Source organism: Lynx canadensis, chromosome D1, assembly GCF_007474595.2.
Source record: "Lynx canadensis isolate LIC74 chromosome D1, mLynCan4.pri.v2, whole genome shotgun sequence".
Lineage (NCBI taxonomy): Eukaryota > Metazoa > Chordata > Mammalia > Carnivora > Felidae > Lynx > Lynx canadensis.
Window position 1 is genome coordinate 112,060,714 of NC_044312.2, and position 17,976 is coordinate 112,078,689.

At 57.9% G+C, this 17,976-nt stretch overlaps 1 protein-coding gene across 1 annotated transcript; it reads right to left on the reverse strand.

The window, feature by feature from the left end:
• Positions 1–7,048: 7,048 nt before the first annotated feature.
• On the reverse strand, positions 7,049–15,943 carry LTO1 (LTO1 maturation factor of ABCE1). The gene is made up of 5 exons (XM_030332005.1): positions 15,841–15,943; positions 13,869–13,974; positions 11,810–11,880; positions 9,085–9,202; positions 7,049–8,794 (listed from the first exon to the last, which is right to left on the reverse strand). The coding sequence occupies exons 1-5, from the start codon at positions 15,888–15,890 to the stop codon at positions 8,726–8,728; spliced, it is 414 nt and encodes a 137-aa protein (XP_030187865.1). The 5' UTR covers positions 15,891–15,943; the 3' UTR covers positions 7,049–8,725.
• Between the last annotated feature and the right edge of the window lie 2,033 nt (positions 15,944–17,976).

Genomic DNA, 17,976 nt, shown 5'->3' on the forward strand with positions numbered 1-17,976 from the left:
TCCCAGGCTATCTGCAGATAGGAAAATAAACAAGCCGGCATTCACTAACCCTCCTCTGGCGCAAACCGGTGTTTGCTTTTGGTGAATCACGGTCCTGAGGCCCCCCAGCTCAGGGAGAAGAGCACAGCGTGCGTGTTTGGGCCGCAGGCCGGTGGCCTTTCACACGGACCTAGTGACCTGGGAGGCCCAGCAGACACCTGTGACGTCTGCCTCGGCTTCGGACGCACGTGGCCGGCCTCGTTTCCAGCCCGGGTGGAGGCGGGGAGCGGACTGGGGAGGCGTCAGCGGGCCGTGGGGCCCGGGTCTCTTCTCAGAGTCTGGGGTCCCCAACGTGTCACCCACCCCCGGGCGGTCGGGTGCGTGACTGCTCAGGAGGGAAGCTGGTTCACGTGCCAAGGATAGCGCTCCTTATCAGATCAGTTCGCCGTGGCCTTTATGAGGCTCCTGCTGTATACCAGCCCCGCCCCTGAGGGTGCCCCTCACCCCAGCGGGGAGCCTCCAGATCCGCTAGTTGGTGCCCCAGGCGCCGGAGCAGCCGGGAGCAGGCGGGGGGTGGCGGGACCAGGGTGACTGCGCTCCCCACGGCGGCCCCAGGCCTGACGGCGGACATACAGCCCATGCCACACGCACTCCGGGAGGGGGTCAGAGCCGGGGCGGCGCCCTGCAAGGGTCCGGATGTGCCCCATCATAGACGCCCAGCCCCGGGGACCAGCCGGGTGTGTCCTGAGGAGCGGTTTCGGGGGGCAGGGGTAACAACCTCACGGCATCAGGTTCCAGCAGAAATCCAGCAAGTGGGGGAGGGGAGACCAAGCCCCTGTGCAGGGCAGGGGCAGCAGGTGGAGGGGTCTGCCACCTCCCCCACCCTGCCTCTGGTCTCTGAAGACCCCGAGAAAGGACCCCGTAGGCCTTCCCTGCCAAAGTGCCCGTGGCTCCTCGGGGAGGAGGGTGGGGGGACATGAGGGCCTGTCCCCTGCCTGTATCCCAGGTAGAAGCTGGCCTTCGAGGGGCCTCTGAGACGAAGGCTCCGTGCTGCCCCCTCTCCCCAGCCGGAAAGACCCTCCTCGCTGGGCCCGCTGCCTCCTGACCACCTGGGCCCAGACCTTTGGGGGCTTCTAGCTCCTTCCAGCTTGGTCCAAGGGCCCGAGACCCGAGCCACCTCTCCTCCTTCACCCCTGTCTACCCTCTTTCCCCCTCTCCCCACCTGACCCACCTCACTCCCGCTCACCCCTCCCACCCCACACCGCCTCTCCCCTCACCCCACCTCTCCCTCCTCACCTCACCTCTCCCGGACTCACGCCCCACTCCCCCCCTCAAGTCTCCCTCCCGACCTGCGTTCCCCGAGCCTCAGAAGCTCCAACCCGAGTCTCCACCCCCGGGGACTACAGACACACCAGACTATCTCCTGCCTCCAGCTCTGCGCCTGAAGTGCCCTCCCCTCCGCTCCCCTTCAAGGCCCCCCTGAAGGCACTGCCACCCCTGCCCCCGGCAGGTGGCTCTGGAAGGTCCAGGAGTCACGACACCTGAGGGTTCCCCACTCCGGGCTAGGAGTCCTTGAGGACGGACACCTCGCTGTCCCTTCTCTGCCGCCCTATTCCCAGCCTGGCAGACGGGGGTGCTCAGAAGCGGAAGTGGGAACAGGACAGAAGGGGCAACAGGCCGGGCCCGCGGGCCGACCCCAGCTTGTGTCGTGCGCTGCAGAGGGACGGCTCTGGCCGAACCCGGGCGCCATGGGCAAACCTCTGTGTCACGAGGAGCGGCCCCGGGGGCCCCGGGGGGCAAGCAGCCGGCTGTGTCTGCAGAGGTGGGCACTGCCGGGCCCCCGGGGAACTACGGCCACACCTCGGGCTCCCGGGACCCACCCGAGCCCGTGGTGCCGGGGGCCTCCTGGAAGCCTCGCTGCCCCCGCGCCTTGGCTCTGTGTTTGGCGGGGGGACGACGGTCACACGGCAGGCCGCTCGCGGTGTGGGCTCCCACACGTGTCCGGGTAGCTGGCTGCGTGAAGCACACGCCCCGCGGGCTGGACAGGCCTCTGCGGCACACAGGGCTCTGTCATCCCAGGAATGCCTTTGATCAGGAGTTTATGCAGAGGGGGACTCGGACCCAGGGCCTCTAATCCGTTCCCACAGTCCCCTGGCCCACCGGCCCCCCGGCCCCGAGCCACACTGCGGCCCGGCAGACAATAGCTGTCGGACGGTGGGCGGGCAGCTCCGGGCCGAGGGCCTTGAGGCCCACATCCGGGGGCATTGTCACCACCACTCCCAGGGAGGTTGGGGGTGGGGGGAGAAATATGAAGCCCTCCTCAAGGGGCTTCGGTGGGCCTCGAGCCTCTCAAAGAAGGCCGCGTCTGTTAATCCTTTTAATTTTCAGCCGTAGGCGGCGCAGACGGGCCAACGTCTCAGTCTTCTTAAGAGCCAGTGGGCCAACCAGGGGGATCGCTGCGCGCCTCAGACCCCGGCCCTCCGAGGGGTTCCTTCTCCGTCCAGCACGGGAGGGTAACGGCTCAGACGCCCCAAGCGCGAGCTGCAGACCAGGCACTGGGCCCGCCTTACAGCCTCCCCAGGTCTTGAAACCACTGGTGAGCGGGCCCTGCGTTCCCACAGCTACAAGCTTCTCCATCTTGGGGGCCAAGCGTGGGCAGAGTCCACACAAAGGGCCAGAGCCAGTGGCCGCGGCTCCGCCGGCCACACGTCCTCCGACCCTCTCGACTACGCCCCTGGGCAGAAGCGGGCGCGGACGACGATAAATGATGAGCGCGGCCGCGTGCCAGCCGGGCCTCGTGGGCCCCGACGGGCAGTGGGCTGCACAGGGGCCGAGGGTGGCGATTTTCAGTCTCCTGTTGTAGATGAGGAGACCAGGGCCCGGAGAGGGGAAGCGACGGGGCCTGGATCACACAGCCAGGAACTGACCAAGTCAGGCCCAGGGGCCAGATCGTGCGTCCGAAGCCCGCACTCCTGTCCGTTGGCTTGGCCACCTTGCAGAGAAGGGCACAGTCTTCAAAAGCGGGCCTGAAGAAAACACACGAAGCTTCGCGTGACGGCCAGCGCGTGCGCTTGAAGCTCAGCTCCGCCAGGAGGCCCAGCGGCCGAGGTCAGGTCCACCCACGTGCCAGGCTTCTGTCCGTGGTCCCGAGTCAGGGCGGTGTCCTGGCCGGCGAGCCAGGCTGCCCTCCTCCAGGCAGCGGACATGCAAGGTGACCCACGGTGGTTTAGAGAGCACGCTCACACACGCGCATGCGTCCGCGAGCATGCGTGTCTGGGCATAAAAGGCCTAGGGGCTGGATCTCAGCTCTGCAACCTTTCCCTCTCTGAGCTTCAACTTTCTCACCTGGAAAATGGGAATAAGTGTGTCCAGGAGAACGGATGCTGGACGGAGGGCAGGGTGGGGTCTGCACCCTGCTCGGCATCTGAGGCCTGGCCCAGCCCGGACCTGGAGCTCAGTAACCTCAGTTCGGTGCTTTCGGGAGGTGAGGGCTAGATGGCCCGAGTGTGTGAGGTACTTAGCACGGCGCCCGACACAGTCACTGCTCAGTAGAGGCCATCATCACCCCGTGCGTCACCCGGGTGTGGAAAGACAGATCCCCAAACCCAACGGTGGCTCTCTGGGTAGCAGCAGCAGGGCCACACTTACTTCGTCTTTGGGCTCATAAAGGGGACAGTTCCCGTTCTTCGCGCCAGCCCCAATCCCCCCGCCCGGTGCCGGTCCTTCCGCTCTGTGGTGTGGGTGAGAATGACCCCATCCCCAGCTCCAGGACAGGCCCGGATGGGCTCAAACCCAACAGCACATCTGCCCGCCCCCGCCCAGGGGTGGTGGTGTTGAACGGTGGCAGGCTCGAGGGTAAATGCGGAGTCTAACAGAGCCAATGACACAGGGAGAGAGGTTTCCTGGGGCTTCTGAAAAAGGGAGCCCTCCCCTGTCCTCCACGGGACCCTGGGCACTGGGGCGGCTCTCCCACCACCCTGTGGGAGCTGCTGCGGGCCTTGGGGTGGCATCTAAGCTTGAAGCAGGTCTTATGGGAAACCAGAAAGAAGGTACCAGCTCTCCGGACGAGCTGCTGGATCAAGCCTTTCCTGAAGCCAGTGAGAGCCCTTTTGTTCCAGGAGAGCATCGCTGTCCTTTACTGTTTAAGTCAGTCTGATATGGGCATCCTGTCATTTGGTTTCCAGGATTCTTACCCACAGCAGGGTCCACACGTTTTCTGCCTTCCCTGGATTTAATGTGTTGCCGATATAAATGCTGGGGCTGAGCGGTGGAGGCTGGAGGTCTGAAACCAAGGTGTGGGACGGCCCCCCTCCTCGTTGAGGCCGGTCACTTGGGTGCGACCCATCCCCCCTCGTGCCTTAATCGCACCCGCCGACACCCTACTTCCAAATCAGGCTGCATCCACAGGTACCCGGGGCGAGCACTGCAGCACAGCTCTTTGCGGGGTACACAATTCAACCCACGACAGACGAGTCAGAGCTCGCAAACCGGGGGGGGCAGGTTCAGCGAGCACCCCGCCATTCCGGGGGCACTCCCCCACTGCTACGGCACATGCTCGCTGAATCCTGGTGGGAGAGACGGAGCCAACCTGTCACTGAGCCTTGGGTTCAGCGAGCGCTCCCGGGTGCCTGCGCTCCCCGGCCCATCACTCTTGAGCAGCGCAAACAAGGTCACGTTCCGGAATCACCCACGACAGAACCTCTGGACCCGCCACCCAAGGCCCCGCTGATCTGCTACAGCGCCCGAAGAGACGCGGCCAAAGTGCGGTCTCCACAGGGGCCCCCAAGGGACAAACGGGCAAGCACCTTGATTGATGCTGGTGGGGGTGGGGGGAGGTGGGGGTGGGGGGAGGTGGGGGGGGAGGCTTTAATCAGGCACGAAGAAGAGAGTTAGAAGCCCCCTAAGTTAGGAGTGAACTTCCTATTCGGACAATGAATCTGCAAAGCCCCAGCGGGGCCACTTAGTCAACTCAGACAAGCCACTGACCCTTTCGTGGCAGGGCCCTCAACTGTGGGACTCGTACCCTGTAAGGAAATGAACGCCGCACCCACTCTTCTCTGGTCAACAGTACTTGCTTGGTGACTTGAGTTTCCTGAGTCAGAGACCAGCTGCCCACTTCATTCATCCAGGACTGGGACTGATCTATGAAGGAGGATGACCTCCAGGCTAATTCGTTTTTGGTTACCTCCATATTCCATTGCTGTTCACAAGTACAGCGGGAGATTCTCTGTGGTGCTGAGGTCCGATGAAAACTCACAAAAGCAGTGGGATGAAGGACACCTCCTCCAGGAAGCCTTCCCTGCCCACCTTCCCGTTCCCTCATACTGAACACCCCACCCCACTGACAGGCTCCCTGAGCGTCTCTGAATTCTTTCCTCACCCCTGGGGAGAGAAAAAGTGAGATGAATACGACCTAAGTAAGAAGTGAAAAGTGGTGCTCTTTTAGGCAGCAGGCATTGCCCTAGGTCCCGATCACTCACATTCCAGAATTCGATGAAGCAGCTCCAGGTGAAACGCCTTCTTCTCTCCCAAGTCCTGAGTCAGCAGTCTTTCCCAGCAGCCATGCAGGTGGCTGCTATGGGCTGAATGGTGTCCCCAGAATTTCCAACGTTGATGCCCTGACCCCCAGCACCTCACAGAGGGTCTGTATCTGGAGATGGGTCTTCACAGAGGTGATTATGGTAACATGCTCACCTTAAGGCAAGGGTGGGCCCTGATCCCGTGTGACCGGGGTCCTTGTAAGAAGAGGGGATCGGGACACAGACACAGGCAGAGGGACGGCCCTGTGAGGACACGGAGAGGACGGCCGTCCACACACAAGGAGAGAGGCCTCAGGAGGCCTGGTCCTGCCCACGCCTGGACCTCGGGCTCCAGCATCCAGGATGGGGGGGACAGGACATGTCTATTGGCTGAGCCTCAGTCCACGGTGTCTGTCATGGTGGCCCCAGTGGGCTAATAGTGGCACAAAACATGCTGGGGGTTTCCAACAGGAAAGAGGGAGCAGGCCAAAGCCTTGGGGAAACAATGAACCCACCAGAAAGAAACAAAACCCAAGCCGGACAGCTCCCAAACTCAAGGCCAACACGGACAAAGGTTAACATCCGAGAGAACTAGGTGCCCAGGACAGGATCGGATGGGACGGGGGAACGCAAGCAGGAAACCTTGCCTGTGAACGGAAACCCAACCCCAACAGCCTTGAACTCGGGGACATTCGTCAGCTCATGTAACGTCAAGTCCAGAAGCAATGCGGCTCAGGGGCTGGCCGGCAGCTGCTCGGTGCCACCAGGGCCGGGTCCTCGCCGGCTCCTGCCACACCACGCCCAGGTGTGGTTTCGTCCATAGCCAGGTGCAAGTCTCCTGCAGTGATTCCAGGGGTCGGTCACGTCCACGGGACAAGCAGTTCCATGGGACAGCTTCCGAAACAGATATGTTCTCTCTGGAGTGCTATAACCTTTCCCAGAAACCCCCAGAAGACTTCCACTCGCGTCTCATCAGCCGAGGGGAGCCATGCGCACGCCTGAACCAGTCGCTGCAGATGACCTCCCCCGGCACGGAGTGCAAGCGTCAAGGAGGCCTGGGTTTGTGCCATGATCAAGGAGTGTCCGAGGCGGCCAAGGGTTCCTAGACACCGGGTCCAGTTGTCTGCGAAGGAGCTGGGCGGGCACGGGGGCAGCCCGGGTCCAGAGCCTCTGAAGGAAACGGGGGAGGCAGCTCGGCCTCCCGTGCGGAGAGGAAGAGGGAAAGGCCGCCTTTGGCCCACGCTAACACCCGCGGCGGGAGAGGCTGACACAGAGAGGGACACGGCGGGTCTGGGCAGGAGGGAACAGTAGTAACTGCGGACAGGTGGCCGGGCCCGGGGCGGCGGGAGCTGACACTTCCCCGAACATCACAGGGCACTACTCTCTTCCAAGAACCACATCTCCGTGTTTTAAGGAGGCGCGTGGACGGAAACACAACAGGAAGCTGTGCCCGGGCCGACTGCATGCCTGCCTGCTTTTGTACCTAAATCCCAAATACCAGAAAGTAGTTAAGTTGCTGGATGTCACATTACAAACAGTACCAGAAGGCCTTCTGCTTTGCAATCTATTTATTGTGCTCTCCGCTTGTAACAGAGTAATACGTTATCAAAACAGAACGCTCAGAAAACAGTCCCCCAGGGAAAACCACCAGAGCCCCCCCATCCCACCGGCGAGGGACACCCGCAGTCGGTGTCTGTGGCCGCAGGGTCCGGCCGTGAGGCGGTGCACGAGCACGTGAGCGCCCCGGGAGCCGGGTGGGGCGGAGACAGAGACGTGCGCGGTGACGCTCCCGCCTGCGACAGCGTGCCAGGCTCGAGCCCGAGTGTCCACCTTCACCAGCTGAAGCCACCTCTCTCGTCCTCAGCACACTCGCCAGGGCAACGGAACCAGAGGAAAGAAAACACCCAGCGCCCCGCTCCTCCGAGGCCCCCGGCCTCGGGTCTCCCGGCAGGCTCTCACGACCACCGGCCCGGGCGGCACGACAACCGTCGCTAAGACGCTCTGGAACGTATTTAAAAACCGGGACGATTCGCGGTTACCCCTTATCAATCTCACGAGTCACTTTCGGCCGTACTGCCTCGGACAGGAGCAGGCGGGACCTGCCGGCAACCCTGCCCCCCACCCCCCGGGGGTGCGCAGACGCACGGGCAGAGGGACGCCCAGGAGCCACGACCTTGCGTCACCTGCTCCAGCAATCCAGACCTCACGGTGGTATTCGGATGCCCGCCAGGTACGGGCAGAAGGCAAAAGAACTCGTATGACAGGAAAACACAGCGTCCTCAACGTAAGGCTCCCAAACTTCCTGCGTACGCACGACAGTGGCCTGACATCTAGTCCTTGAAGTATCTTCCCTTTACCCACGCTCAACGCTGCCAAGCCCCAGCCCGATGCGGAGAGAGGCCGTGCGAAGAGCGTGTCCAGGCTCCCTCGGAACCCGCTCCAAGCCAGGTGCCCACGTCAGCCGGTCGTGGTGGACTCCCCAGCGGGGCCCTGGGCACACCGGGCCCGAGAGCAGCGACCCTGCTCCATGGCTGCGAAGGCGCGTTCCAGGGCAGGCAGCACCAGACGGTGGTGACAGGCGGGCGCAGGACGGAGCCCCAGCTCTGCTTGCCGGGCGCCCTTGGACCGGGCAGTCCGCGCGGGTCTCGGTCTCCTCATCTGTGAAGTGGGAACACTGCAGGGATTAACCGGAACAGGGGAGCACATCACCCGGCGCTGGCACACCTTACGGGTCAACGAAGGGCACTGTCCTGGGCACGCCGCCGCCATCTCCCGTCAGGCCAGCCGTGGTGCTCTCGGCTGTTAAAGACCTGTTCTTCTGAGTGCTGATTTCAGGCTCGGGTGGGGGGAAATCGCAGCCAGGGCCACCCCCAGTCTAGAACCGGCCGGGCCCGTCCATTGGAGGGGGCCGCAAGGCCAGCAGACCCTGCACCGCAAGGGAGAGGCCTCCCGAGGCCGGGGGGGGGGGGGGACCCACTCAGACCGCAGCGTGGACAGGACCCGACAAAGGCCGGGCCTGTGTAGAGGGACCGCGGGGGGGGGGGGGGGGGGCACCGAGGCGACACAGGAGGCCCCCAGGGAGAAGGAAGCCCTTTCACCGGCCGGACTGGATCCCTCCCCCCAGAACAATGAATACTCCATCATTGTTTTGCCTTGAATCACATTTTTAAACACTTAACATACGGACATCTGTTCCTTGATGTTTCGTCTTTGTTCATCTGTCATCCTCAAAATGAAAGTCCAGAACCTTCCGCACTAATTTTAAAGTCCGGCTGAACATTCAGTAGTGAACAAAGCTGAAAACACAAAAGAAAAAGGATGTATTTTTTAAAACCTTACGTATTTTTACTCACAAATCAGAACAAAACTTTCTACCTGCAGCTTCTCAACTCCACGACCCCACCCCCTAAGGAAGTCCTAACCCCGTTCTCTAGGCCGTCTTCCCTTTTCTTACACGGAGACGCAGAAATGCCGCTTACAGGGCGCACGCAGCCCCCAGACCACGAGCGACGTGAGCCCCGAGACCACACACCAGCCGCCGGAGAAACGCACTTCCGAATCGAAGAGAGACGTTCAGGGGACAGACCTGTTTGAATTTCCCTCTAATTCTGTCTAAGTCTTCGTGAAGTTTATCATAGGTAGGGTCATCGTAAGGGAACTTCTGAATCATTCCAATCAACGATTCTAAGGCCTTCATCTTTTTGCTGTAAAGCACAGAAATAAAGACTTTTAGTCCCTTTTACATAATGGGCTCCGCTTATGTAGCAGCTTTGCCGATCACGTACTAGAAAGCGGTGGGTGTGGGAAGCGTGCCTGGGTTCAGAAGCCAGATGGTTAACTTCTCGCCACACTCAATAATATTTATTTACCTAGCCATGTGCTCTCGCCCACACCCCACACTCGCCATCGGGGTGTATGACGCTCCGGAGAGACCGGTCTCCCGGCCAGGGAGCAAGCGCCCGCCACGACCACAGCAACCACGGCTTCTCCAGGTCACAGACGCGGGGACAGACAAAGCCAGACAAGAAAAGAGTGCCGGGGCACGACCCAGCCTGCTCTGGGGCCTGGGATTTTCGGGACCTCGACACGTTCACGCTCACAGCCCTGGCGAGTTGGGCGGCAGGTAAACCGGCAAGCCCCTCCCTCCCAAGGGCAGGAATCAGGGTCAGGGGTCCGGGTTCGGTCCCCTCTCCCGGCGAGACAAAGCTCTGCTGGGAGGCGGGGCGGCTGTGGGACGTCTCTGAGCCTCGGCATCCTCGTCTGCAACACGCACACCTGCCGGCCACATCACAGGCTTTCTGGAGCACAGGCCTCTCCATAAAGCTCAGTACCCAGGACGGAGGGAAAGTACCGGACCCTGCAAGGGTTAAGTCTCCCCACTTCCCCCGGACCCTGGAGGCCGGGGCCCACCCCCGGGGGGCTGGGGGAGACTGTTCACACGTGTGCACATTTAAACAACCATTTAAAACCTGTAGTGACAGGGGGCGCCTGGGGGGCTCAGTCAGTTAAGCGTCCGACCTGGGCTCAGGTCATAATCTCGCGATTCATGGGTTCAAGCCCCGCATCGGGCTCTGTGCCGACAGCTCAGAGCTTGGATCCTGCTTCGGATCCTGTGTCTCCCCCTCCCTCTGCCCCTCCCCCACTCATGCTCTGTTTCTCTCTCAAAAATAAACTAAAAAAATTTCTTTTAAGTGCAAAAACCTGGGAACCACAGCTCGGTGAGAAAGGCTTTTAGACTGTGTTTCAAAGAGCCCCTCCGGCTCAGCAGGGGCGGCAGCGAGGGGGCTGCAGGGCTTTCTCCTGACAAGGGGCTGCATGCACGGCTTGAAGAAATTAGGGGCGCCTGGGTGGCTCGGTGGGTTGAGCGTCCCACTCTCAATTTCGGCTCAGGTCATGACCTCAAAGTTTGTGAGTTCGAGCCCCACACCGGGCTCTGCGCTGACAGTGCGGAGCCTGCTTGGGATTCTCCTTCTCTCTCTGCCCCTCCCCGCCACGCACAGGCTCAATCTCTCGCTCCCAAAATAAATAAACTTTAAGAAAACAAAAAGGAAGGACTTAGGAGTCCCCATGGGGGGGCGGGGGCGGCAGGCCCTGGCTGTGGGACCCCTCCACACAGCGCGGCTCTCCTCCGGAAGCCAGCACGCGTCGGAGCTGGAGAGAAGGGGAGACTGATGGAGAGCGCCAAGCACTGCCTCTCCCCATCCTGTCCTCTCGTGGACCAGACCCTGACGGAGAGCCAAGCTCAGCTGGGACTGCCGCCCAGGGGTGCCACAACACGCCGACCGCTCGCTCCCCACCTGCTCCCGCAGTCCTCAGAGGACCACCCCCCCCCCCCCCCCCGCCCCGACCCCCGGCGAGGTGCCCCGGGCTAACTCCACATCCGGTCCACCCTGGGCTACTCATGGGGACTCAATGGAGGCAGCCCATCGCGGGCGATCTCGGCATCACCCACAGTCAGCCGCCGGCATTCCTCTCCTCACATTCGGATACGGAGGCGGCCCAAATTCTAGAAGTTCAAAGTTATTTCAAATAAGACAATGAGTCGCTCCGACAGGGGAATGCCACCCTCCCTGCTCTGTTATCCAGTGTCCTAGGGCCCCTCCCAGGCCAGGCAAAGCCACCAGACAACAGCATGACGCAGGGGCCCGCGAGCAGGAGGACGGCCAGACCACGTGTGCCTTTTGCCTTAAGGCTCATTTCCAGCTTAGGGCAAAGACAGATGTGCAACGGGGCCGTGGGGGCTTGAGCAGGTAGCACACAGTAGGGAGAGTTTAAGAAGAGTACGAACGATACAAAACACGGCCAACATTACTAGGTGCCTCCAAGTACCAGACTCAGGTCAAACATACTCAATGCCTTATCACACAAGCAGACCTAGCAGCTGCATTAAAAAGCTAACGACAACACGGTCACCATTCCTGAGCCCCGTTCACACCAAGAACATCCTACAGCGCTTATCAGAAGCCCAGGGGAAAGGTGAACAAGAAGATGTCATCAATTTGAACATTATCTTACTGGCCGGGTATCTAAGATTCCAGGAAAAGGCAGAGGGCGCCAAAAACTCCTCAGAAGTAATCGGAACCTTGCTCATCGAACACCGAAAACAGGGCCCACACTCTCTATTTTACCATTCCCTGTAAATATCACGACAACATTCAAGTCTGGCCCGATTGTTTTTCCACTTTGGAGGGGAGGAGACGGACGCTTTGGAGGTGAGGAGACGGACGCATTAACTGTCCAAAATCACAGTGAGCTATGGAACCAGGACTCCTGGTCCACTTGCTGGAAAAGAAAGAAATCTTCAACTTTACCTGTCTTTCTCGGTGGCACAACTGTGCAGGAGACATCGCCAAGCGAAAGCAAACCCCTGATAGCACCCAATCTGTGAATTTATAAAAACATTTAAGAGTGAGATGAATCAGCAACCAGCTACACTTGATCTAACCTTCAAGCTCTCAAAACTCAAGGGGGGGACGGAGGGCAGTGGTGCTTCTTGTGCCACAGGTTCTGGAAGCACCTGCTGGGCCTCACCCAACGGAAGTCAAGAGGCCGAGCCATCAGTGGGGTGGCAGCCTCGCAAGAAGGCCCCATGGGCCCTGCACCCTGGGAGGTGTGTCCCGTGTGGTCCCCTGTAACCGCAGCGAGCCGGCCCACGCAGCCAGGAGAACGCGGAAGAGAAGGCACCACACAGCTTCTGAATTTAGGCGTGACAGGAGTGCCTGGGTGGCGCCGTCGGTTGAGCGTCCGACTTCAGCCAGGTCACGATCTCGCGGTCCAGGAGTTCGAGCCCCGCCTCAGGCTCTGGGCTGATGGCTCGGAGCCTGGAGCCTGTTTCCGATTCTGTGTCTCCCTCTCTCTCTGCCCCTCCCCTGTTCATGCTCTGTCTCTCTCTGTCCCCCGCCCAAAAAAAATAAAGTTGAAAAAAAAAAAATTTGAATTTAGGCGTGACAGACAGCATCGTTTCTGCCTTGCTGTCTCAGATCGCTCGCGCCAAGCGTCACCAGGACACTCGAGCAGCCTATGGGGAGGTCCACGTGGCCGGCACAGCGGTGTGAGCGAGCCATCCTAGAAGGGGGGCTCCCGGCCCCAGTCGAGCCTTCACGTGGCCGTAGGCCTGGCTGATACCCTGACCCCAGCGCCATGCGGCCTGGAGCAAGAAGCACCCAGTCCCGCTGCTCCTGGACTCCCGACCCTCAGAATGCGCGTGACATGATGAGCATGTGTTGTCTGCGGCCCACACCGCCTGTGGGGATCAGCTTTACCGCAACAGACATCTAACGCAGTCACGACTGCCACTGGCTTGGCCATTTAGAGCCGGTCATCCGCCACGAAGGGCAGAAGAGAAGGAAAACTATGGACACTTCATGGACTTTCAAGGGGAATGGAAGTGGAATGCTGTCATAGGACACAAGGTGAGGATTCAGCTGGCTTAAGACACAGGGCGCCACTACGGGCTACTCCGGCATAAACAGAGGTGACCGAGGACTTGTGTCCTCATTCCTCAGGCGGCAGTTTCATTGTCTTTATAAAGGCACACCTCGGAGACCCTGCAGGTTCGGTTCCAGACCGCCACAACAGACGATGCTTTGCTTTCCCAGTGCGCTTGAGAGTTATGTTTACAGCACGCTGTACTGTATTACGTGGGCAATTGATTTTGCCTTAAAAAAAAAAAAAAAAAAAAAAAAAAAAGTGTACATACCCTAATTAAAAATACTTTATTGCTAAAAAATGCTAACCAACACCTGAGCGTTCAGCAAGGCATAACCACGGACCACAGATCACCAAAACGAAAATAACAATAATGAAAAGCTTTGAGGGGCGCCTGGGTGGCTCGGTCGGTTAAGCATCGGACTCTTGATCTCGGCTCAGGTCACGATCTCAGTTTTGTGACGTCCGGCCCCACGTCCGGCTCCGTGCTGACAGTGCGGAGCCTGCGTGGGATTCTCGCTCTCCCTTTCTCTCTGCCCCTCCCCCACCCACGCTGTCTCTCTCTAAATAAATAAACCTTAAAAACCTAAAAGAAAATAACGAACAGCTTTGAAACCTTGCGAGAAGTACCGAAGTGTGACGCGGAGACGTGGAGTGAGCAGATGCTGTTGGAACAATGGCACCAGCAGACTTGCCCGACCCGGGGCTGCCACAAAACTTCAACCTGTACGAGCCGCGGTACCCGCAGAGCGCAAGGGGACCAGGCGTTCTTGTACAGCAGTCTGCTCTGTCACTCCGTACCGAGAACATTTCTCTATCCGCACTGTCTAGACCGCTGCTGTTTAGGGAGGCTTGATGCTCTGGGTCTACCGTATGGATCATCAAAGCGAATTATAAACTACACGAAAAGGGCTCATTTCTCAATGGGGGGTTCTCGCTTACCTCGGACCCAATTTTGGCTCCATGTAACGTGCCGTGCCGTCTTCCTTCAATTATACCCAAGCTACTGCCTTCTTCGTAGCCTTCCTGATATCCTTCCCCATGAAACCTGTAAGGGAGAGACCAGCTTGATCAAACAAACAGGAGGGAGAGTGTTTTTCCTGGACAAATCCTTCTCTCCCACGTTACCCAGACTCAGCAAGGCGAGACACTGTATGATAGAGACAATGTGGAACGTAAGTCAGAAAGCTTAGGTTCCAGGGGCGCCCCGGTGGCTCAGTCAATTAACCATCCGACTCTTGATTTCAGCTCGGGTTGTGATCCCCGAGTTCGAGTCCTGAGGTGGGCTTCCCACTGACAGCGTAGAGCCTGCTTGAGATTTTCTTTCTCCCTCTCTCTCGGCCCTTCCCCTGCTCGCTGTCTCTCTCAAAATAAATAAATAAATAAATAAATAAATAAATAAATAAATAATCTTAAAAAAAAGAAAAAATGAAAAGAAAGCAGAGAAAGAAAAGAAAAGAAAAGAAAAAAAAGAAAAGAACAACTGTTTAAAATAGTACAAAAAGAAAACTTAGGTTCCAATCCTAAGTTGGTCGGTCTCTCGCTGCAAGTCACTGCCCCTCTTGAAACCCAATTTGCCTCTTCTATGTGGGGTGGGTAAATTTGTGATTCCCAAACCTGGTAAGATACCACAAACAGAGGGAAAAAAATTTTAATGCTTAGTTTTTTTTTTTTTTTTGAGAGAGAGAGAGACGAGAGAGAGAGGCAGAGCACAAGGTGGGGAGGGGCAGAGAGAGAGGGAGTCACGGAATCGGAAGCAGGCTCCAGCCTCCGAGCTGTAAGCACAGAGCTCGACATGGGGATCGAACCCACAAACTGTAAGATCGTGACCTGAGCCGAAATCGGACACTTCACCAACTGAGCCACCCGGGCGCCCCCACAGGAAATTTTTAAAGATACAAATTCAAGAGCCTTGGCCCCCATCGCCGCTGATAATTTGGTAAATCTGGAGTAAGGCCCAGGAATCTACTTTTTTGAAACCTCCGAGGTGACGCTCGTCTGCAGCCAGGTTAGTTCTGTGCGTCTATCAGCTCAGTTGCTTCAAAACACCCTACGATTATACACAGGGCTTTCCATCACAACCCAGTACTCTGGGAGAGAGAAATGCCATCAGATCACCGCAAAATGTGCCACCGCAGCGGCGCCTGGAACACAGTCAAGGCTCTGACTCTGAGGGCTCAACAGCGGAACTGGTACGATCCTAACCTGCGATCACCAAGAACAAAATTTGCTGGAGCCCCCGATGAGGCAACGTACAGCTCCCACTTACTGGCTGTGCGACCGCGGGGAGTGCCCTCGCCGCCTCTGCGACGCAGGGGGAGTTACAGGGCCTGACTCACAAGTAGGGCTAAAACAACACGCGGATGCAACACTTCGCTCAGTGCCGGGTTCACAGAAAGCTCTAAATAAATGTCAGCGGCTGATCAATGTCCGCTCTCTTTCGGGGCTGAGGTCTACTGATGTCTCCAGTGGGCCGGCCACAAAGCCGCACAGGTCCCCGCCGTCACAGCCCTCGGCACTCCCCCGGGGGCTCTGGAGGCAAAGGGATGACGTCTGACACATTTATCAGCGTGCCCATGAATGCGGCCGTATGTCCCGCCACCACGGAACAAGGAAAGGGGGCAGCGCCCAGATGGCAAAGGCCCGTCCCACCCAAGTACGGGGCGTCCCCGGAGGAAGGCAGTCAGCAGGCCGAGCAGATGCTCGGGGCCGCCCCGGAGCGGGAGGCGGGTCTGGGGCAGCAGCTGGGCACGTGGCGCGCGGCCGAGCGGGAAAGGGGCAGCCACAGCCTCTCGGCCCCACAGGCGTCCGCGGCCTTCGCGGCCCCACCGCGCTCCCTCCGACGCCCGCGGCCCGGCAGGCCCGCGCAGCCTCCGCGGCCGAGAACGGGCGCCGGCCCGGCCCCGCCACCCACCTCTCGTCCGCCATCACGATGGCGTCGAACACGTCCTGGCTCCCGGCCATGGCGGCGCGCCCGGCCCGCCCTGCCCCTCGCGCGGCGGCCGCCACCCGCGCGCCCCGGGCGCCCACTCACCGCCGCCGCCGCGGAGGCGAGGCCACTTCCGGGGACGGCGGCGCGGGGCAGGCCGGGTAAGGACGGCACGCGGGAGGGCCCAGCCGGCGCCCGGGGCGCCAGGACGCATGCGCGCCGGCCGCGGGGGGCGGGGCCGGGGCCGGCGAGGTCCAGCGGCCCCTTCGCGACACAAGGCTTCGCGTCCTGGGTGGGACGCGGCTCCAGGTGAGCGCGGAGCTGCAGTTTCTACGCCAGAGCCGTGGAGGAAATCCTAAAGGGGAAAGCAGTATATTTCACTCCGTGAGAATGCAAATCCGTGCATGCCCAAAGTGGCGATAGCGTTAAAAGCTAAGGAACAATCCAGAGGTGTGTGTTTCGTGAACGTCATGACTAAGGGAATCACGTTTCTTGTTTGTAAAGAGCTTACTGAAATGGATAAGCAACGGGCCCAGGGCTTGAGGGCGGAACCCACTGGTCAGGCAGTGTGGAGAACGGGGGTCTGTGCCCGAGACCTTGTCATTTCGCCTCCAGGACGCGCGCTGATGTTCCCCGCAGCACCGTGACGACTCCACCGGCCGCCAGAAATAATGTTGGAAGCAAAAGTGAGGTCATGGAAAATGCTCCTGAGGTTCACGGGGGAAAAAGAATTCCACGTATCCTCCAGTTCCAAGTACATTAAGCAATTCTCCTTTTAAAAAGAATGAAAGCACACCACCAAAATGTTCACAGTGACTAGATCTAGATTTTGGAATTACGGTAATTTTAAAATATCCCCTTTTATATTTTTTTCTGAGTGTCCGTGGTTGCACAGTGAACATAAGTCTTAAGAGCATTAAGAGAGCCCCATAAAATATGATTTTCAGAAGATGAAATGAGTTTGTTCTTTAAATATCTTTTCATTTTTGGGTTTGTTTGGTTTTTTTCATCAGCAAATAAAACCACAAAACATTTGGGATGTAGGAAAAGGGACAAAACAAGCAAGCAAATAAATCCACTCTCCCAGCACTCTGGCCACCAATTAATTTTTGCTAATTTTGTTACATTATTTTCTTCGAATTTTCAGGTGAAAATAGCAACACACATACAATTTCATATCCTTCTCCCTGCCTATTAATGAGTAATAAAACTTTATATTACAAATATGTCCCAAATAAGGGAGTGGTTCTTTCATTGTTACATACATAAAATAGGTTTTTTGAACATAAACCTCATCAGCTGAAAGAAAATGAAATAAACCATATTTTTTGCCATGGGAAAAGAATACGTGATGAGGAAGAGACCAATTACAGGATAAGATCTGTGGACATAAAGTCGTATACAGAACGGTATGAATCTTCATTTCAAACTTTTAAATAATTTTATACAGCTTTGAAAGATTATATGTGCTACAGAAACAACACAATTTGATTCAAACTATTGTTTGGGGGAAAAAAAAAAAGAAAAAAAACCAACTTTGGACAGATCTTCCCCCACTGTGTTCCATGGTTATGTTCCTAAAATACTGTCTTGAACCCGGACTGTTTTAACGTTAAAGGGTCAGAGATTGGTTATGTCGTCTTAGATTTTATTTTTTTCTTTTTTTTAAATGTTGATTTATTTATTTTTGAGAGAGAGAGAGAGGGAGACAGAGAATCCCAAGCAGGCTCCGATGTGGGGCTTGAACCCACGAATTGTGAGATCCTGACCTGAGCCAAAATTAAGAGTCAAACACTTACCCCACTGAGCCACCCAGGCACCCCTGTTATCTTGGATTTTCAGTACTTGTTCACAAGTAGCTTCATTTCCAAACAAGGACAAGACTTTTAAAACATGGCCTCAAAGGTAGAAAAAGGCAATTTTCAAGTACAAATATAATTTACTTCAAAATTCTTTTTAATAAGGATTAGCTTCAGCTGATTTTTAAAAATCTTTTTAAATGTTTATTTATTTTTGTGAGAGAGACAGAGAGTGAGCTGGGGAGGAGCAGAGAGAGAGGGAGACACAGAATCCGAAGCAGGCTCCAGGCTCTGAGCTGTCAGCACAGAACCTGACACAGGG

Bases quoted from the DNA above. Each gene is read 5' to 3' on its own strand.
- LTO1 (XM_030332005.1), bottom strand. From the start codon at position 15,890: ATGGCCGGGAGCCAGGACGTGTTCGACGCCATCGTGATGGCGGACGAG. The intron at 9,203-11,809 runs GTAAAGTTGAAG...TGTGCTTTACAG, and splicing joins TGTGCCACCGAGAAAGACAG to CAAAAAGATGAAGGCCTTAG. The intron at 8,795-9,084 runs GTCTGTCCCCTG...TTGTGTTTTCAG, and splicing joins TTAGAGGGAAATTCAAACAG to CTTTGTTCACTACTGAATGT.